The sequence below is a fragment of the Nomascus leucogenys genome, chromosome 3, assembly GCF_006542625.1.
Source record: "Nomascus leucogenys isolate Asia chromosome 3, Asia_NLE_v1, whole genome shotgun sequence".
Taxonomy (NCBI): domain Eukaryota; kingdom Metazoa; phylum Chordata; class Mammalia; order Primates; family Hylobatidae; genus Nomascus; species Nomascus leucogenys.
The window spans coordinates 42,340,532-42,363,624 of NC_044383.1; the positions used below are offsets into that span (position 1 = coordinate 42,340,532).

Consider the following 23,093-nt stretch of genomic DNA (forward strand, 5'->3'; position numbering starts at 1 on the left):
TGTATGGGTCAAACAATCTGCTCTCTGTAACTGCAGTCCTGCATTTGTGAATTCAACCAATCACAGATCAAAAGTATTTTTAAAAACAATAAAAACAACAACACAACAATAAAAATATATAGTATTAACAACTATTTACATAGCATTTACATTGTATTAGGTATTACAAGTAATCTAGAGATGATTTAAAGTATATAGCAGGCTGTGCATAGGTTACGTGCAAATACTACACCATTTTATATAAGGGGCATGGGATCCACAGATTTTGCTATCCATGAAGGGTCCCAGAATTAATCCCCAACATATACTGAAGGACCACTGTATTTGTTAGTATCTCTCATATTTTGTTGTTGTTGTTGAAACTAGACATTTTAAATGATATAATGTTGCAATACTGGAAGTCAGATTCCTGCCTGCTCTTCAGTCCTAAACTAATTCCATAAAGTCTATATTCTTTACTATATGTAGTCATGAAAGTTTCTGTCTAGAGGTCAGCTAATAATGGAACAGAGATTTCTTTACAAATCTGGAGCCATTAAGTTGCTCAGTCTTTGCCAAGAGTCTGGGTATGTGTTTGGGGGCATACCACCAATATTCAACCAAGGTGTTGACAACTCTGCCTTAGTCTTCACTTCCTACTCATGCAGAACACCTCAAGGTCAGGCAGAGGTGAGAGCTTAGGGCCTTCTCAGGTCTTTCCTGAACATGCATACAATTCTACACATGCACGTGGCCCTCTAGATTTCAAGGAATATGTCACAGCTTTTTGAAGCTCCTAGGGACATCTCACTCTCCAGCTTTTCCATTTAAGCTTTTTGGTTAGTCTCTTGTTTGTTCCAAATGTTATCTATACCTCAGGCAGTGGTAAACTTGAAACATTTGCCTGTAATTGTTTTTGACAAATGCCCCTTTCCCCCACCCACAGAGAAGGCTTTTTCCATGGGGGCAAGCTCCAAGTCAAGTCGAATACTGACAATCTTGTAAGTGGGGTCTCCGAGGAAACAACCAGACAGGTCAAATAATGACCATTCTTTGGCAATGAGGCTTTGAAAGAGCTCTGCCTCTGTTCTTTCCCTTTGGTCCCTGAGAGGCTGCAATAGGAAAGCCGGCTGTTATTTTCAAGGCTACTGCAGAATTTGAGCAGGGGCTGGAAATAAAGCAAGTTAAAATGCCGCAAAGCTCACCCTTTATACTGACAGTTAGTCATCTTCTTGATAAAATGCTCTATATGCATCTATAAGCCTTTGTTTAATATCAGATCTCTGAAAAAGCTGAAACTGAACATTTTTGCCAGTATTTTTATACTTTTATGGAAAAGTGAATTTTCAGAGATACTTACTCTACTCTTTTTATTGACATCCCACTCTTGACTTTGACTTCTGTATTACAAAAGCAGTAGGTATTCTGTATAAACTATACATGCAACTACTGCCCCACCACATTTGTGAATCACATGCTACTGCAGAGGAATGAGATGGCTGAGAAGGCTATAAAGCAATACAGACATCGTGTCTCTGCCACTAAGGGATTTACAGTCTAGTATCAAGGACAACACAAACATAAGAAAAGATAGTATTAGTGCCTAGAACTCTTAGGCGCATCCTTAATAGATAACAAACTAATCCCTAATTGAGAGATAAATATAAGTACTACAGAATTTCAGAAAAGGGATTCACTAGGTCGGGAAAAGCGTCACAAATAATAAAAATCTCTAGGTCTTGACAGAAGCATATGATGGTGGAAGAGGAAAGAACACGCCAAAAAGGAAGAGTTGTTCAAAGTTTTAGAGGTCTTAAATATTCATAACACAAGCTTTTATATAATCTAGATACAGATCTTTTGTCAGATATATGGTTTCCAACACACATACACACACACACACACACACACACACACACACACACACACGAGGTGGAGGGGAAGAGACAGAGAGAGAGAACGAACACATACATAAAGGAATAATCACTTGTTTTGAAAGGATGATTTACTAATGGGTTTAATGGGAGATAAACTTATTAAAAGAGGTGCTTGTTGGTGAAGGGCCTTGAATGCTATTTGTAAGGAGTTATGACTTAATTGTACAGGCCAAAAGGTGGCAAACTTTTGGCCTGTACAGTGGCCATGTCCTCAGGCCAAATCTGGCTGGTCATCAATTTCTATAAGTAATGTTTTATTGAAACACAACCATGCCCATTCATTTACTATTGTCTGTGCTGCTTTAGTGCTATAACGAATAAGTTGAGTAAATTGCAACAGAGACCATATGGCCTACAGAGCCTAAAATACTTACCATCTGACCCTGAGATTGGTCATGGCCCTCACTCTGGGCCTTACACATACTCGGGCAAGTGGCCCTAGCCCTGGATAACAAAAGAAAAATTAAGAGTACAGAAAACACTTAGTAACTACTTTAAAAATGTAGATATAAGGGTGAGCAGCATTAAACTGGGGGGAATTTTGCAGGACTTGGTGACTGGTTGAACGAAAAGAGTAACAGGTCAAAGATGACGCCAAGCTTTTGAACTTATTTGATTGGCTGAAAGACAGCAGTCATAACTGAAACTGCGTGTTTGGACCAAAGTTACATGAAAGTATAATGAATTAGACAACTTAGACAAGTCAAGTTTCTGGTGTTAGTGAAACTCTCAACTGGTCTATTTAAAAATAGAGACATAACACTTCAGCTTGGGAAAAAAAGCAGGGCTGGAAATGAGGACTTAAAAGTCCTTTGCATAAAGAAGAGAACAACAGACACGAGGCCCTACTTGAAGGTGGAATGGTAGGGGGAGAGACAGGATTGAAAAACTACCTATTGAGTATTATGCTTATTACCTGGGTGACAAAATAACCTTATGCCAAACCTGTGACACACAATTTACTTATGTAAGAAACCTGCACATGTACTCCTGAACCTAAAATAAAAGTTAAAAAATCCTTTGCATAGTTGAAGCCACACAGAAAATGGAGAAGATCTCCTAAAATAGATACAGAGAAAGTATTAGGACATACTCACATATATCAAGTAGAAGGCAAAAAGTAGAGGCAGTGGAGGCAAAGCAGGAATGGCCCAGGAGAAAAAGGAAGAATCAGGGTAGCTTAGTAAAAGTCATTTATAAACTAAGAATGAAGGTACAAGGATGAAGAAAAGTCCACAAAGGAAAGAGTGAATGCATAAAAGGTCAACTAGAATAGCAAAGTGTCAAAGATGTCAAAAAGGAGAACAACAAGCAGGGGTGGTTAATTTTTCAAATAAATTTCTAAAATTCAATCTTTTATACTTTCATATGAGAAATCATGCAGAGAAGTGGACTTTACATTTGTTTATGAGAAGATATTCAGCCTTTCCATTGATTTAAGTTTCAGTATGAGCTAACTCATGTATTGGACAGCTAAAGGATGACCATGAACTCTATGAAAAAGAACTTCCCAAAAAGGGGGATGACTTTTGGGAAAGACCATAAGAAACAACTGAAAATACTGTAAGGATAGATAGGTACAGTGGTCATTTCTCTAAAGACAGATGCACTTTATTACATGCCCTGTCCAATAAATTCCTCTTAACAAAATCAGTTACCTTAACTATTTGTATGTATGAGACCTAACCAAGTTCCTTGAGTGAAAGATGTTTTTTCTTACTACTTACATCTTCACTGTCTACTATTCACATAGTGGATAAATATTCACTGAATTACTGTGCTCATATATGTTGTTATAAGATGCTAGGAAAACTTAATCTGAAGTGAAAAATTGTTTTTCACTTCCTAATAGGAAAATGCCATTAAACATATTAGTAAAAAATTCAACTCACTAGCCTATAGATTTACACAGAGGAAGTAAAAGAAAATTAGAGACAATGAATATAGGCATTTGAATAAAACATGGAATACAGAGAGAGAAACAATATTCTCAGTGGCTGACATTTGCTAGGATAAAGTGACAAAAATCTAACAGCTAAAGTAGTGAATATTTGTAATAAAAATAAAAGCTGCTTGTAATAAAAAGGTAGAAAACATTATTAAAGTAGCACCATTTAAAGACCAAAGAAAATCAATAAAAGCAAAGTGTTTTAAACTTTCCATAAAGATCCTCTAAGGAAAGATTCAATTAGCAGAGGCAGAGGAAAACAGTACCAGAAATGGAGATTCTATAGGAAATAACTGAGGGCCTTCAAGGAATTTAAAAGTTCAGAGGCATTTTACAACATCTAATTTTACTTCAAAACTAATTGATTAAATTATTCACAAAATATGTTAGCTCTGACATGGAAATCTTATTGAGTTGCAAATAAAAATAGAGAAATAAAGGATAAAATTAGAAGAGAATGAATAAAACGGTTAGAACTACCAGTGACATGAAATTCTCTAAGTTGGTCACCACTCTAAAAAACAGAAACCATGCATATGAATTCCCAACAAAGGTATAAAAGGAGGTGGAGAAAGAGAGGTGTGATTCTGGGCATTAGCCACTAGATGGTGGCATTGGCCCAGGACGGTTCAGTTGTGGGAATTGTAACCATTTGTAAGCATAGGATTATCAAAGAATGGCATTTTATTTAATTATGTTAATTAAAACTTTGAAAGCAAACATTTTGAAGCATTAGAAAATTTGTCAACAAATTATCAAGGGTATACTATAAACTGATCATAAAAATACCATAGTACTTGTTCACTCACCTTTACTACATTGTCCCCTGATTGCCCATTATTTCGTAAACAATCTAGGCAGATAGCAATTTGTGGGTCACTTCTGTGATAATCTTTATCATCTTCATTTTCATCACCTTCTTCATCTACTTTCGGTTTGTCAGCTTTTGAAGTATCATCTGTATAATTTAAACAAAACTAAGTTAGCTATAAATCAAAGTTGATTTTAAAGTTAAGCAATCATACATTGATAATCAAAACAAAAATCAACTTTAAAAAATTTCCTAACAGTTTTTGAAGAAGAATTTAGTATCTTTAAAATGTTCCAACCAACTCAACAATGGAAATATTTTGTAAAAAAAAAAAAAAAAATTGGAAGCTTATTAACATAGCTTAAGATTTCTAGGCTCATTGGGACATCCAAATGAAAGATTCAGGACTAGCTGTACTTAGCCAAAAAAAATGATTACAATTAGTAATTAGACTATGTTAGAAAGTGGACAGGATATATAAAAATACTTCCAAATTATTTATAGGTGTATATATAAATTATACTCAAGTTTATACATAAGTATATATTCAAATTAAAACCAAATACTTTTCAAATGATAAAATTAAGTTCTCAAAATTTCAAATTACTATTCATAAAATCAGCCAGTGAAAGAAACGAGTATAATGAATTAGCTTTTTAACATGTATATAGCTATTAATACATAACATGTTACAACTCCATTAAAGAAATCTGAATGGCATACTTTATATTATATACAAATGTATTTCACCTACCTGTAGCCTATAAATATTTCACATACCTGTAGCCTATATTTCACATACCTGTAGCCTATAAATATATACCTATATATCTATATATTAAATATATATACCTATATATAAATATATATACATATATATATATACCTATATATATACATATATACGTGTATACATATACCTATATATAAATATATATACCTATATATAAATATATATACCTATATATAAAAATATATATACCTATAAATATATATATACCTATATATAAATATATATACCTATAAATATATTTCGCATACCTGTAGCCTATAAATAATGCAGCTATATTTATCATTCATCTGTTGAGTAGCTTTAACTATATGTTGGATACACATCATACAAGGCCTGAGGGAACAATACTGAAACTAGAGCTGTCATCCTCTCTCTCACAGTGGTCAGGGTATGGAATCAAATAAAGGCAAGTAAAAAAAAAAAAGAAAAAACCAGACAAATATAGGATGTGAGAGGTAAAATGGACTATGCATGCACATATAAAAGAGACAATAAACCCAAACTTTGGGAGTGAAGCAGAGGTTCAGGGACGATTTCCAGATGAGATATCTCTAAGCTAAAACTTGAAAAAATTAGCCAGCCAAACATTACATTGTAGAAAAGTCTCCCTGCAAAGTGACAGGCCAGATCCTTTTTGATGACTGTAGTAAAAGCACTACAGGTGTACCATAGAGCAGGGAGGTGGGTTATCTTTTTTCTACATGTTTTCTTCTCATTTATAGAGAATATACATAGATAGGAGTTGCCTTCTATGAACCAAACTTCCAGCTCCAACAAAAAATCCGAATTCTCCACCCAAGCTAAAGACCAAATACCAGAAATACTTTAAAACGGGAGAAATAATAGGAAAACGGAGATAAAATTCACAAAGTAGGCTACAGCCCTTCACAAGTTAAACTGTGATACGTAGAACCATACAGTAAACCTACCACGTAACTTCTGATGCCAATCCCTCAGGCTCCTGTCCTCTTGAATAGGTAGTCAAAAACCGGAATATTTAATTAGCCTTATCATCTGTATTTTTACTAGAGCACGACTATAATTGGTTGTTATTGTTTAATTGCAGTGTACACGTGGATAAAACAAGCCCTAGTTATTTTTTTGGCCAGGCTTAGCTTCTTTGCCTTTTGTTGTTGTTGTTGTTGTTACAGATAAAAAATAGTCTCTTGCTACCTTATTCTAGTCATCAAAACTATTCTCAAACTTCCCCTGCTCTAAAAGCCTTGCACAGTTAAGTTGAACTAATAAAATGACAATCTCCATTTTACAGATTAAAAAAGAGAGATCTCATCCACCTTAATCATGTATAATTGACAATCCTATGATCTTATGGGAAAACCAAGATTGGGAGGCTGAACTCACAAGTGACCCTATAAGAACACACACACATTCTTGAATAACTTTAAATGATATTTAGGACATCCTAAATTAAATCTCATATTTAAAAAAATGGGAATGATACTAGTTTCTTATAATTTTAATATCCCTTTGTGTGGATTTTATACATATATACATATATATACATATATATATACACACATATATATACACATATATATACACACACACTAAAAGCCTTTTATCTGCTCAGTAATGTTTGCCCCTTTGCTGAAATTATTATTAAAAATTACTAATTGCTGAGTGTCTTGGGACCCAGAGGAGAAATCTGGGTGATGGAGAAAATTCTCATAAGCACCCAGAAATACTTTCTAAATTTCCATGATATATAAGTTTGTATCACCTGAGCTCTACTTATAAAAACTTCACTCCAGAATATCAGAGCATAGTAAAATCTCCTGATCTGGCTATCAGCCACATCTCAGCTCCCTCTCCTTTAGAGACAAACATACAAAACAAAAAACTCTTCACTGTTAGCTGCAAGCTGTGGCTATTTCTTACTTCAGCTTCCTTTAGCTCCCTAGAAATTACTACTATAAACATCTAGCCAATTTTCTCTTTTATCTCCCTTTTCTCTTCCCAAAGTCCAATTTCCTCTATTTCCATTTACCTTCAACTGAAGTGACTTCAGATTTACATTCATTTATATAAAATCTCATATAGAGAAAAAGGTTCATGATGTAAATAAAAGGGTGCATGAATTTTGTGCAGGAAAAATGTGAGCCTGAAGAGATATATTAGTTCACCTAAACTATGAAAAGCTGACCAGTTTAAGAGATGCTGTCAGAAACAGACATAAGAAAAAGTCACCTTGTCCATTTTCTTGAGGCTTATTTTTCTTCCAAAATTCAGATTCACGCTCAAGTTCTTCTAATTTAAAAGAAAGAGTATAAAAGTAAAAGTCATGAAATCTTTAATAGAAATGTTGATTTCATAAAACACAAAAGTCTGCAAGAACCTAAAGAGCCACTTACGTTCTCGTAGTCCAGGGACCAGCTTAAATATAATTTCCTCTAATGTATTGTCCAACCTTTGAAAGGGGGGAGAAAGAAAATACTAACAATGAAGACACCAAGATCTGACATGTAAATAGTCTGAGATGTATAATCTTATATATGTTACAAAATACATACACAATTTTAGCACATCTACTATACCACACTCTTCTGTCCATGGAACACACTTATTTACCCCAGTAGTAGACTGATAACAAAAATGGTCCCAGTCCCCAGCTCTCTCTGTATCCACACTCTTGAGCATGACTTTGAAATTCCTCCCTTGACTAAGGATGGACTCTATTCCCCTACCTTAGAAATACAGTCTGGCTTTAAAACTTGTTGAGGCCAGCAGAATGTGGCACAAGTGAGTGCTTGGTTCTAAGCCTAAGCCTTAAGAGGCATCAAATGCTTTTGTCTCTATTTCTCTCTCTCAGAATCCTGCTACCATGAGAACAAGGCTGGAGGATAAGAGACCACGTAGAAGAGAGCCAAGCTGCCCTGCTGAGGCCATTTTAGACTAGTCCACAGACAGCCCATCCCCCAGGATCAGCACAGCAGATTACCCAATGCACAGCTAACTGCAGTTGCATGAGTGAGCCCAGCCAAGACCAGATGAACCACTCAGCTAACCCAGGGAACCAGGAGGAATAACAAATGCTTGCCTTTTCAAGCACCAATTTAGGGGTTGTCTGTTATGCAGCAACAGCTGATACGCCCATTCTCAAAATCTCTACCACAGGTCTGGCTCTTTCCTCTAAAGGAAATAATCTCCATTCCTCTCTTCTGAGAAATTTAGACCACTTTATTGTTCTACCTTCTGAAATGAAAACTTTAAATGTTTATCTTGACATTTTTCTTATTTTCTTTCCTGCCATATAACTCATCTTTTTCATGGCCTTTTGTCTTCAATCCCATTCTCTTGCCCCCACAACACCCCCTTCCTGCCTCATCTCCTTCATCCTGCTCAACAACATTACTTTTCTATAAGACTACAAACACATAGCGGTTTCTCACATCTTAAAAAATAACCCCAAACCTTTCTCAACTCATTAACTCTTTTCAAACTATTATTCTGTTTCTCAATCTTTCCTTCTAACTGGAAAAAAATGTGAAAATAAAACCTACATTATTTCTGTCACATACTCTGTTTTGCTTCTTTTACTCTACTGAACTCTCCAAATCATCCATAACTTCCATACTGAATAGGTTTAAAATTTTTAGAATTAAAATTTAAACTTAAAAATTATTTTTTAAGTTTATATTTCTTCTATATTGCTCTGCAACAATTTGACAGTGCTGTCTAACACTGCCTGCCTCCCTGAAAATTTCGTTTTTTTAAAATTTTCAAGTCTGTTCTTTCTTTATTACTAAGAATTTTTCTTTTTCCCAGCTACTTTTAAATCTGATATTCTCCCTTGCTTTTGTACTCTGCACTCTTTGACCTTTTCTAAGTTCTGTCTTCCTTGGGGATTTCATCTGCTTTTGTGGCTTCAAAACTAACATATAGGCAGATTATCTATCTATCTATCTATCTATCTATCTATCTATCTATCTATGTATCATCTATCTATCCATCTACCTGCCTATATACCACATCTGCTGCTGATTTCAAGTTCCATATTTCCAACAGATGCTAAACATTTCAAGTACCTCCTTTTATTAATCTATGTCAAGATTGTCTCATCTATCCTTCTCCAATAAAATACTAAGTACTCCAGTCATTGTCTCGCTTTTTTTAAACTAAATTTTTAAATGATACCATAATTCTCCCAAATCAGCTCAAAATATGAGAATGATCTTAACTTCTCTCTTCCCCTTCATTTGCACATTTACTCACCAAGCCACATTTAGAGCTCCCTCTCAATATCTGTTCCACCTATTCTCCCAACAATTCTTCCATTCCTTCAATTAATTACCATTCTACTTTGAGCAGAGCAGAGACATGCTCATAATGAATCTTCCTAAAGTACTAATCTGATTGTGTTAGTTCCCTACTCAAGGACTAATTTCTCTCTACTACCTGACTTCATGTGTTTATATAACTTGAGTCCAACCTACAAACCATAACTGGTACTATTTTTCACTGTCTCTCTTCTCTAGCCAACTGGCTTATTCAATTATCCCAAGAATTCCTTGTCTTTTCCAGTTCATTTTTCTCCCTCATGTTTTACATCCTGGCTCAAATACTCTCTGTACTCTCCGACCAAACCAATGCTACCTTATTCTTCAAGACAAGGTCATCTGTAAAGTTTTCCCAGACTATTTAATAGTAGGAGTGCATAAAAAATAGCACTTCTCACTAAGTACAAACACGTAGGAACCAACTTCACTAAGGAACCAACTTAGTTTCATTTCTGTTTCCTCTGAAACATTACTTACTACTTTGATGTCCTTTCTCCTCCCAGCCTAATTTAGGACTAATCTGTTCTATGGTCAGTCATTAAATCACTTCCTTACATGTACCCTTGATTTGTCTCTCTCTTACTTGTTCAAAATTATTTACCACAACTCAGGTTAAATCCAACTTGCCATCAACTCTGCACTGGCACCCATGGCTGGATAAAAACACAACCATACTCCTTCAAATTCCTAACTACAACCCAAACATGCCTTTAAGTTTGCCAGGAATCATACTACACTCACAAATGCACTGATTCTCCCACTCCCCTGGACAACACGCTTTTTTCTTGCCCTAACTCTCCAAATCCCTTTCTTCTATCCTTAATTTTGGCTGACAAACACTTTCTTCTCAATGAAAAATGTCAAAGCAATGAAAAACAAACTTCCACAGGCCCCGGCCACCATACCTACCTATGGCATCTGCACCATGTACTCACTGCCTGCCTGCCTGTTGCTACAATTTTTTTTTTGTCAATGTTCCCATTGAAAACCAGTGTCTCCTCTTAGGCTGTGAGATTGCATTCCCTACTCTCCCACATGATTAACTTTCTGCTTTCTACTGGATCATTCCCTTCAAATATGCCATTATTTCTCCTATATCAAAACAAAATGAAGAACCTTGGCTGCACTTGACAGCAACCCCCCCACCCCATTTCTTTGCTCCCATTTGTAGCAAAACTCCTTGAAAGAGTTGTCAATACTATACTCACTGTTGCTAATTCCTCTCCCACCTTTCCTCTCTTAAAACAATCCAGTTAGGTTTCTGGCCTCACAGCTCTAAAGAAAGTGCTCTTTTCAAGGTTGATGACCTCCATGTTGCTAAATCCAACCATCACTTCTCACTTTTCACCTTACTTGTACCCATGAACAACAAATGACACAGGTGGATCACTCCATCTCCTTTGACATACATACTATCTTCACTTGACTTCTAGGGCACCACACACTCCTGGATTTTCCTCTACCTCACTGGTTGTGCCTTCTCAGTTTCCTGTGCTGGCTCCTCCTCTTCTCTCTGAACACTTAATGCTGGAGTTCTCCAGGGCTCAATCCTTGGTCCTTTACTCATGCCTCTCTGTACTCACTCTCTGAAGTGATCTCATCCTGCCTCACAGTTTGAAAGATCTTCTATATGTTGAAGACTACCAAATGTTTTTCTCCAGCCCAGACCTCTCCCTTTGAGTTCCAGACACATATATCCACTTACCAACTTCCTCTCTTCTCTGAAATGAATAACTCAACATGTCCACAATTGAAGTCCTGATCTACCCCTTCCTTGCTCTATTATTAATCTTCCCAACTCAGTTAATGGCAACTCCATTCTTCCAGTTGCTCAGGTCAGAAATCTTAAAGTCATGTTCAACTCTTTTCTTTATCCCATATCTTATATCCAATCCATCAGCAAACCTTGCTGGATCTACTTTCCAAATATATTCAGAATATGAGCATTTCTTGTCCCCTCTACTGCTACCACCTCTCACCAGGGTCACTGCAATTACTTTCTAACTGTTCTCCCTAAACTTCTACCTTTGCCTTGTTATATGCAGGGTGTTCTCAATACAGTCATCAAAATGTTCATATCGGATCAATCCTCCAACCAAAATCCTGCAGGGGCTCCCATTTCATTCAGAGTAAAAGATAAAATGTTTACAGTGGCCTACATGGCCCTTCATAATCTGGAATCTCATGATCTCTCTGCTCTTGTTGCCCAGTATTCTGTCCCTCACTCACTGTTCCCCAGCCGCCCAGGTCTCCTTGCTGGTCGTACAAGAAGGCGTAGATACACTCCTGACTTAGGCACTCTGCACTGGCTGCTCCCTTTACCTGAAATAGGCATGCTTTCCTAGACCTATCCATGGTTAACCTCTCACAATCTCCAAGTCTTCCCTTAAGTCTCACTTTCCCACAGAAGCCTATCATCACCATCTTATTTAAAATTGCAATCTGCCCCTCCCTTCACACTCTTGACCTCCTCACCCCACAACATTTTCCTCTTTCTTGCCTTTGCAATTTTCACTTTCTAACATACCATATAAGTTACTTATTATATGGTTTATTGAATGTCTGTCACTACAAAAATACTAAATCTACAAGGCCAAAGATCTTTATTTTGTTTGCGAATGGACCTCAAGCACCTAGAATAGTGCCCAGGCATAGCAGGCATCCAGTAAATATTTGCTGAATGAATGATTCCCCTCATGGAGCTCTCCATCTTCCTTCTATTGTCTATACCAGTGATGTCCAATAGAAATATAATGTGAGTCAAATACGTAATTTTAAATTTTTAGTAGGAACATTAACACCAGTACTTTATACTTTTTATATAAAACTAACTTTAATGTTTTGCTATATATTAAAATATATTTAATAATACATTTAGCAATTTTTATTTATTGAACAATAAAGTTATATTTAGCGGAAAAATATTTACACTGCTTCAGGTTTTAATTGAAATTAAATTAGAAACCCCATGCCTCAGTTGCACTAGCAACATCCAAAGTGCTTAAGAGCCACATGTGGCTAATGCTACCGTACTGGAGAGTACAAATACAGACTGCTTGTTCCCCAGGCCTGCTGGACAACTGTCATATCCCTTCACCTCTCTGCTATGCTAGAGTCATTTATTCTTTCTTGGTTTATGCTCCAGCACATCTCCCAATAGCTTACTGAGAAAAAGTACATAGAAGGTAAATTTTTTGCTACATGTGTCACAGGCAATTTAGGCTTCTAATGAAAGAGCCTAAATTCCCCTTATTTCTGGCTAACAAAATCCAATTATGTTCTGGCTGCAATGTGGCCACCTTCAGGGATAATTCATGATTTGTTAAAGCATTTCAAAACCCACCACATCACTTTACCTAGTGGCTGTCATGTGACCTAGTTTTGGCTAAAAAGAAGCCTGCTGTAGGAAACTTTGGTAAAGATCTTCCCCTCCCTATGACCTCCTTAGTCTCCTGGTATACTCAGGCCTCTGAGGTCTGCTCACCTATCACCATCACCAGTTTGCTTTCTAGCTTTCAGTTTCTGCTGACATCTCTTCTGCTACCATTTCTTCTTATCCTTTAAAAAGTGTTTACTGAGATCCTATCATGTTTCAGGAGCTATCCTAGCTGTCAAAGATACAGGATATCTTGTTTTTATTATCTCTGAGTTTATGTCTTTAAAAAAATTCCTTTGTGGTAATTTTGGTGGAATTTTAGGAGGAAAAGATCTCTATAAAGGACATCATTAAATTAAGAAAACTGGAATATGGAAGTTAGGTTAAAGTATTTTACCAATGCAATCATACTGTGGTTATGTAATATAATATCCTTATTCTTAGGAAATATACACTAAAGCATTTAAGAGTAAGGGGCCATGACACATGTACTTACTTACCCTCAAATAGTTCAGAAAAAATAAAGCATCCAATACACATACGCATATGATAAAGCAAATGAGATAAAATGTTAATAAGAAGCTAATCTGGGTGAACAGAATGCAAGTGGCTCTTGTACTACTTTTATTTGGGGGATTCTAAGTTTGAAATTATTTCCAAATAAAAAGTTAAAAAATATATGATGTTATACTTTAGCCAAGGGAGTGGGTTTGATTAAACAGTGACTGGATTCCTTCAGGTATCTAACGGTCAGAATCAAAAGATTAAGATAAATTGCCTTATGATGTGGCCCTTTAAGAACAGAGAAGGTAATAATTATTAATGTCTGTTTTTATTAACAGTTTTTTTATTTTAATAAAAATAAGTTATTATAGATTTTAACAGTTGGTAATAATCTTTCATTATAACTGGATATTAACAGTTTTTTATTTTAAAATTAAGAAAAATATTATTTGAGAGAAAATGTTTGCTTTATTCAGTTTCCTTACTGCAGTACTACTGACATTTGAGGCTGGATAAATTTTGCTGTGTGGGGCCTATCCTGTGCATTGTAGGATGCTTAGCATCCCTGTCCCCTGCCTACTAGATGCCAGGAGTACCCACCCAGATCTGACAACCAAAAATGTCTCCAGATATTGCTAAATGTATCCTGGGGGCAAAATCACCCCTGGTTGAGAGGCACTGATATAGATCCAACCAGAACAAGGCTTGCTCAGAATTACAGACCAGAGTTGACCAGTGGTTCCCAAATGCTAGCATATATTAGCATCACCTAGAGAGCTTGCTAAAGTAAGTGATCTCCAATCCCAAAGTTTCTGAGTTAGCAGGTCTGATGTGTGGTCTGAGACCTGTCACTTCTAACGTGATACTAATGGTTTGGGGACCACACTTTGAAAACCACAGGGCTAGACATTTACCTGTAGACAAATTATCCCAAACAGGCATTAAAATTGAAAAACAAAAGGCTGAAATGTAAGATTTGCAAATCCAGATTTATAGAATGACAGCAAATATCACACAGATAAGAGAGTTATGAAAGGTTCCAGAGACTATCTAGCTCTATCTTCAGATGAGTAGCTGCTTTTTTTTTTTTAAGTTCAAAAGTACTAAAAAGCTAACTCCAGAATTGACCCCTTTTGTGCTTTTCACTGGATTCTAGACAAGTAGCTTCTTAAAGATCACACAGGTGATCTGCCTTAGAGCTATGGTGGGAACAATGAAATGAAGATGGGTCTAGTGGTGAGGACACACGGCCTGTAGCTGGGAAGTGGCATTTGAGGTATTCTGTGAAACCTTAAGTCAAGACATATCACTTCTCTAGATTTCCTAATTGGGAATAAAGGGATTTGGATTAGAATCTCATAGACTACTTCCAGTTTTAAAAATATATGATTAGGCCAGGTGTGGTGGCTCACACCTTTATCCCAGCACTTTGGGAGGCTGAGGCGGGCAGATCACCTGAGGTCGAGAGTTTGAGACCAGCCTGACCAACATGGAGAAATCCTGTCTCTACTAAAAACAGAAAATTAATGTGGTGGCGCATGCCTGTAATCCCAGCTACTCAGGAGGCTAAGGCAGGAGAATCACCTGAACCTGGGAGGTGGAGGTTGTGGTGAGCTGAGATTGCACTCCAGCCTGGGCAACAAGAGTAAAACTCCACCTCAAAATAAATAAATAAATAAATAAAATATATATTTTATATATATATATATGATTATACTGCTAAAGGTGAGGGGTAAGTAAATGGTAGTCTTAAAAAAATTTTTTAGGTTTTACATATATGTTTATATACTTTTTGAATATATGGTAAATTAAAAAATTAATAGTCCTAATATTAGTCTTTCTATGAGTTCTCCCTCTTTCTACTACCGTGTAGCTCAACATAACATAGACTATTAAAATACTGAAAATACCTGTAACCTAAAGTCACTCTTACAGCCTAAAAGAAAGTTGTACTTTTAGTTTGGAAATGTATTTCTTAAATATTTAAGATGTAAAACCTTATTTTTAATACTCCTTAATAAAATACTTAAAAATAAAATGCTTTAAAATGAAAATCGTAAGTCCTATATTAACTGAGTCAAGACAACATGAAATATTATGACATATAATAAAAATTAAGAGCCTATTCAATTTATGTAAATTAGATGAACTGTAAAATATAACATCCTTACCTCAACATTTCTAACGGATTTGTCTCATGAACTTGGTTGCCACACCTTGGGCAATCATTGCTATCTTCAAAGTGCTGAACAATACAAGTCTTACAGACTAAGAAGAAAGAAGATGTTAGGTTAAAATGCATCATATGAACGCTCATTTAATGTTAAACTAAGTGTAATTAGAAACAGACCTTAAAATTGCCTACTACAAGTAGAATATCATTATTTAACTAAACTTCAAAAACCTTACAATTGTAACACTGTAATAAAATCCAACTGAAATAAAAGTCTACTGCCACAAACAAAAAGCATACACTATTTTGCTTATTGTTTTCTTAAACACATTCACACACCAAATACTACTATACTCATCATCATATTAAAATAAAAAAGCTGGTGTATTTACACAAAATAGGTTTTTCTCATTTAAAGAAGTAGGACAGAAAAAGGTAAAAACTAAGTCAGCATTTATTTCCTTTGCTAAACATTTATTTAAATGCAACATAAACAACTCAATACAACTTGAGAGTTTTCAACCTGTTTGCATTACTTTTATTGGCAGGGTGCTCCAGGGACAAACTGGGAGTTACAATGGACTTTGCTGGCCTTGGCAGGGTGTAATGAGTTTCTGCTCATAGGTACTATAATTCCATGGAGCACAAAGTATGAATGATGGTATCAAGTTGGGACAAAGGCATGAGAGGTAAATTGGAAGAATGACTGAAAAACTGACAGGGATAAATAAAATTTCAAATAAAGATTCTAAACAAAGACAATGGAAATATGACTTGTGCATTTGGGGCCACAAGCCTATATAGCCCACATTTCCTACAAATACTACTAATCTCTCTGGCTATAAATCTCTCTCATCTTTCACCTAAGCTTCTACTACATATTATGCCAATGTTTTGCCCCAAAACCTTAGACAACAGTTACAGTACCTGAACTACAAAATATTAATTCAATTCCTCACCCCAATACTCCTCCTCCATTCTATTACCCTGTATAACCTGAAATTTTCACATGGTATAGATTGGCTCTCCTACTCCCCTTTCACAGCTGCATTTCAAGCTACTTCTTTCTCCTCAAGATCGACACTATCTAAAAGTTTACCTAAATGATTGGTCAAAACTAAACACTAGGATTCTTACAAATGAGATTAGGTTTGAAAATGTGAACCTATCACATATACTGACCAAAGCAACAATGGTCATGGAAGAACTCTACCAGGTATCTAATTTTAAAATCATTTAGTACATACAGAGATTAGCAGCATTTCCTTTTGTTTATTTATTCATTGATTCAATAGGGATTTACTGAATGCTAGGCATTATATTAGGAGTTGGGGATGCAGGGGCCAACAAAACAAGGCCAAATTCTTATGGAGCTTATACTTTATTTAGGAAGGCAAACAAACAATTTTAGTTAGTGATAAGTGATATTTTTACCTGCCTCCCCCTCTGCCCCCCCCAAAATAAGGTAGAGACAGGGTGCTGGGAGCTGGCAGCTATTTTAAATAAAGTGATCAGGATAGGACCCCTTAGTGACCCCTAAGTTGGTGACATTTAAGCAGTTTTGTTGGATGAATGTACCTGAATCTCATAATCTCTCTTTTCACCATTACACACAGCTATTAGGATAACACTGCCTTCATGACAACTCTCACAAGATGTGGGTAAAAGACAGTATCAGAAAACCTTAAAAAAAGAAAAAGCTTAGATATAAAAGCTTAGCCTAGAGCTATTATGTACAATTGAATACTTCGCCTTCTTCCCAAATTTCTTGTCCCCAAAAGGGTTTCTAAATGTCTTTTCAAGTCAAAATAATTTTTGGGAAGAGAGGACTGCCTTATTATGCCAAGTTGAAGTAGAAGACAGAGAAGCTGAATTCCTTCAGAAGGTTGCTGGTATTTGCTGTTTTCCCAGGGATGCTAGATAAGTCTCTGAAATTTGGGAAAGAGGCAAAAAAAAAAAAAAACAAAAAACAAAAAAAAGAAAGAAAGAAATGAGAGTGGAGGGATTTTAAAAGCCTGATACTGACATGGAGCTCTGATCCTTATAGTTCAAAAGGTTTATTGTACTCAATGGGTTGGCAATCCTTGGTTGTCTACCATGCTTGACCAAATAGAGAGGTATGTGGCATGCCCAGAAGAAGTCCTCACTTTGATCAGCCAAAAGGCTAAGGGTAGGACACTATCCTCTCAGAAGCTATACTAAGCTAGGCTGCTCATGAAAGAGTTGTAGGGCTCAAGCATCCAAAAGTGCACACAATAAAGAGTAAAGTTATGCTAATTGCTTAAGGTCAAAGCAGCACCAGTACCCAAGAACGGTGATGGGGAATACTAATCTATATTCTAGATCTGGACTGCCTAAAACAGAAGTCACTAGCCACATGTGGCTGCTAAGCATTTGAAATGTGGCTAGTTTAAGTTCAGATGTAATGTAAGTATAAAATACACACTAGACTTCAGACATAACCTGAACAGGTAATCTCAATAATTTTATATTAATTACATTTTGAAATGACAATATTTTAGAGATATTGGGTTAAATATATTATTAAAATTAATTTTACTTGTTTCTTTTTTAGTGTGGCTACTAGAAAATTTTAAATTATACACATGGCTCACATTTTATCTCTACTGAAGGGTGCTATTTTAGATGGAGACAGAATCCCTCCTATCAAGAGGTGAATTTATTTTCACACCAACAACTGAGATACAGTAACTTATTCCACTTTTGCTGGTAAAAAAGAGGTTTCAATAGGCCCAGTCACCTGCCTATTCTGGTGAATGGCAACAAAAAGACCTAAATTCAGGTTTTCCGATGTGAATTTTTTTTTTTTTTTTTTTTTTTTTTTTAAGATGGATTCTCACTCTGTCACCTAGGGTAGAGTGCAGTGGCGCGATCTCAGCTCATTGCAACCTCTGCCTCCCGGGTTCAAGTGATTCTCCTGCCTCAGCCTCCCTAGTAGCTGGGATTACAGGTTCCCATCACCACGCCTGGCTAATTATTTGTATTTTTAGTAGAGAGGGGGTTTCGCCATGTTGGCCAGGCTGGTCTCCAACTCCTGGCCTCGAGTAATCCGCCTACCTCAGCCTCCCAAAGTGCTGGAATTACAAGCGTGAGCCACTGTGCCCAGCGTTGATGTGAATTTTTGAAAGCATTTTTTCAGAGGCTAATACCAAAAACTGTTTTTCCTGACAATTTTTTTTTTCAGATAGTTTTAGTAAAAGACAACTTTAAGATGCTGAACAATGTAATATTCTGACTTGCTTTCGTTTTCGTTTGGATGATTTGGTAGTAGTTGTCATTACTGTTATCATCATAGTTAACACTTAATGGGTTTATGTACCAGGCATTATCTTAAATATGCACACGTATCCAAACATATTATGTCCATGTATGTCCTAATCAACATATATTTAATTCAATACAATTTAATAATCTAATCCTTACTACATTCCTATTAATTAGATAGCATTTGGCCTCTTATAGATTAAGAAAATGAGTAGAGAATTTGAGCAAGTTGTCTAAAATTATGAAGCTAGTAAGTGGTTAAAACCAATATTTGAATGCATTTTCTTAACCAGTGTATGTGTGATACATTTTCTTCACACTTTATTTACATAGATCTACAATATATAGAAAACGAATGTCTTATTCCTTATTTTAGGAGCCTTAAATATGTCTAGTTGTACAATTAGATCTCCTTTTAAATTGTATATAGCCCTTTTCAATAGCTTATTTGTTCCTTTAAAAAAAATCTCTAGAAGATACATCTCCCACATGGCTTTTAAAAACTGTTAAATAAAGCACAACCTTATATAAATTAGAACCTGAGGAAATCCAGGCTTGAGGCTCGGTGAAACTGGAAAAAGTAAAATGAGGATTTGGTTTCCCTTAGATGCTTAAAAAACTTCTCACCTCTACTACAAAACTCACCTCTAATTCTTAGTTTATAATTTGAAGTCCATACTAGCAGTACAGCACATTTTAAAAATATCTTAAAGATTTAATGCCAAACTCTCTAACTGCTCAACTGCTGTAGTGGTTAACCCAATTGGTCTAAGAATGATGTTAAAAAGGTCCTAGTCTAAGGTTAAGACTGTATACAGACCAAGTAGAGTCTTCATTCTCAACAGCTACTCCACACAGATTCTATAGCCATAAGAAGCACCTGGGTCAGAAACGGAGTTAGGCTCACCAAAGATGTCCTCAGGTGGGAAAACACTTAAGTAACAACTTAGCTAATATTTAATGAGCACTAACCAAATATCAGGCTTGGCCTCAGGACTTTGTATGGATTATAGTATGGACACTTACTATCCTCCCTTGGCAAGTGAGGAATGTAGTGCTGGAGAACCTGAGTAGGCTGCTCACAGCTGCACAGCTGTGCAGCAGAGATGGTATCCATCCCTGGGCTGCGCAGCTCCAGGCCTAAAATCCAAACCACTATGCAATGCATCCTAGAATTAATAACATTTGGTCTCTGGCATCAAAATCAAAAATTTGTATCATATATATTTATTTATTTATTATTATTTCTTTCTTTGTTTAAGACAGGGTCTTACTCTGGTCATCCAGGCTGGAGTGCAGTGGCATGATCATGGTTCACTGCAACCTCAAACTCCTGGGCTCAAGTGATCCTCCTGCCTCAGCCTCCTGAGTAGTTGGGACTACAGGCATGGGCCACTATATTAGTCCATTTTCACGCTGCTGATAAAGACATACCTGAGACTGTGCAATTCACAAAAGAAAGAGGTTTGGTTTATTGAACTTACAGTTCCAAATGGCTGAGGAGGCCTCACAATCATGGCAGAAGGCAAGGAGGAGCAAGTCACATCTTACGTGAATGGCAGCAGGCAAAAAGAGAGAGTTTGTGCAAGGGAACTCCTCTTTTTAAAACCACCAGACCTCGTGAGACTTATTCACTACTGAGAAAACAGCGTGAGAAAGACCCACCCCCATGATTCAAGTACCTCCCACTGGATTCCTCCCACAACACATGGAAATTGTGGGAGTTACAATTCAGTTTGAGATTTGGGTGGGGACACAGCCAAACCATATCGGCCACCATGCCCGGCTAATTTTTAAAATTTTTGTAGAGACGGGATCTTGCCACATTGCCCAGGCTGGTCTCAAACTCCCACATTAAAGCGATCCTCCTGCCTCAGCCTCTCACAAAATACAAAAAAACTAGCTGGGCATGGTGGTGCACACCTGTAACACAGCTACTCAGAAAGCTGAGGTAGGAAAATCGCTTGAGCCTGTAGGGGATGGAAGTGGGGTAGGGAGGTTGCAGTGAGCCGAGATCTTGCCATTGCACTCCAGCCTGGGTGACAGAGTGAGACCCTGTCTCTAAATAAATGTTAGTTCAATATAAACTAAAATATAACATTGATCATTTGCTATTAATTGAATGTCAGTGGTTCTGACATTATATATTCATATATGTATACATGAATACATACATATTCTGAGAAAATATAGCTTTGCTCACTGGCTTTAAATTTTTGATACACTACTACATATAAAACACCAGAAGTCTTCAGAGTATCCAAATGAAAATTATCTTTTGTCTTTTTTACAAAGTTAGACTAATTGTTTATAATGCTTATATTGAACCCTTGTGCTAGACTCTTAAACATACCTGTATACTGATCATGATTTCTAACCATGAATATTTTTGTAGTGTAGGTTACACACTTTTTCTCAACCCAACCCTGATATCAGTTCCAACTCATTCTGACCAAGATATATTCTCATAAGTCAATATAGAAGATTTCACTTTTTTACTTCTGTTGTCCTTTGGTTTTGTGCTTTAGTGTCCACTATGACATTTTGCTCCACTATTTAAACATTCCTTGCTAATACATAGTTTCAAAAGCTAAAATAACTATACACATAACTTTAACATTATTACTAATAATAGATGACACCGAGATTAAGACCTATAATTATTCTTTCTTATTTAAAAAAAGTCACCAAAATGAACACTATAATCACTTTCATGAATGAATGACTAGTTTCTGCCAAAATACTGTTTGAAATATATAACATCAGTATACCAATGACATCATTTCTAGTATATCTTAAAACATTATATTTGCACCTACTGAGATGATAAATATAATTTCTATTTTTGCCTTTTTTATTCCAAAACACGTTTTTTATTCTTATTAAGAATACATTATTGTAAAGTTCAATTTATGTATTTTTTTCATTAAAATGGCTATTCATTCAGAATAATAAATTCAGATCAGTATTGGGTACATAACAGTTACACAGTCATGAAAACACAGGTTTATTTTATAAATATTAGCTATAATTTTAATTAACATGTTGCTTAAAAATTTTTAGAAAATAAAGCTAAGCAGAAAGAAGAAAAATAAAATTAGGAAAATATCATAAACATATATTATGCAGATGTACCTGAGTCACATATCCAGGATTCAGAACTCAGCTCTAGCACTTACTGGCTGTTACTTAACCTTTCTCAGTCTTACCTCTGGAATAAGAATCTGAAATACTCTTCCCTTAAACCTTTTCATAGATTGATCCTTCCTATTATTTTAGTCCCTGCTCAGATGGCCACTCCCAAGAAAGACCTTTCTGTTTTTAACTCATAGCATTTGTCATGTATAGCACCTGAAATTCCACTTTACTTACTTATTGTCTGTCTGTCCTATTAGAACATTAAGTTCTAGGAGGGCACAGACTATGCCTGTTCTATTTATTGCTGTGTTGCAGTGGCTAGAATAATGACTGGCACATGTAAAAGTTAATGAACATTTGTTGATGCTTAAATAATACCACCTAACTAGAAGGGTTCTTGGTTGGGTAAAATAAAACAATGAATGTAAAGCTCATGATGCCCCATATAACAAACATTCAATAAAACAATAGCTAATATTTCATTCCTTTATTAGCATTTATTTTAACAATTCTATGATTAAAAGTACAAACTGCCTACTTTAAAGGATGCTAGTATTATAAATGTCTGATCCAGAGCAGTGCTTCTTAAACTTTAGTGTACCAGAGAATCACCTGCAGGGCTTGTTATTACAGATTTCTGGCCTTCTCTTCAGAGATTCTGATTCAGTAAGTCTACAGTGAAGCCCCAAAATGTGCACTTCTATCTAATAAGTTCCCAGGTGATGTTGCTGATGGTGGATGCAGCTAATTCAGGGGTTTCACTTTGAGTAGCATGTGTATGTAGTGTAAGATTTTCAAATACTGAATATCAAAGCATCATGAGTTCTCTGTACCTTAAGTACTTGTACATT

The 23,093-nt window shown here is 36.0% G+C and overlaps 1 protein-coding gene across 5 annotated transcripts in view; it reads right to left on the reverse strand.

Moving 5' to 3' along the window:
* PCGF5 (polycomb group ring finger 5) overlaps nucleotides 1–23,093 on the reverse strand; it is a 124,419-nt gene that overhangs the window by 28,341 nt on the left and 72,985 nt on the right. For all 5 annotated transcript variants that reach the window (XM_030809277.1, XM_030809273.1, XM_030809276.1 and 2 more), the window contains exons 3-6: nucleotides 15,818–15,914; nucleotides 7,841–7,896; nucleotides 7,677–7,736; nucleotides 4,674–4,822 (exon numbers count right to left, since the gene is read on the reverse strand). In XM_030809277.1, coding sequence (XP_030665137.1) covers nucleotides 4,674–4,822; nucleotides 7,677–7,736; nucleotides 7,841–7,896; nucleotides 15,818–15,914 — 362 coding nt within the window. The remainder of the gene's footprint in view (nucleotides 1–4,673; nucleotides 4,823–7,676; nucleotides 7,737–7,840; nucleotides 7,897–15,817; nucleotides 15,915–23,093) is intronic.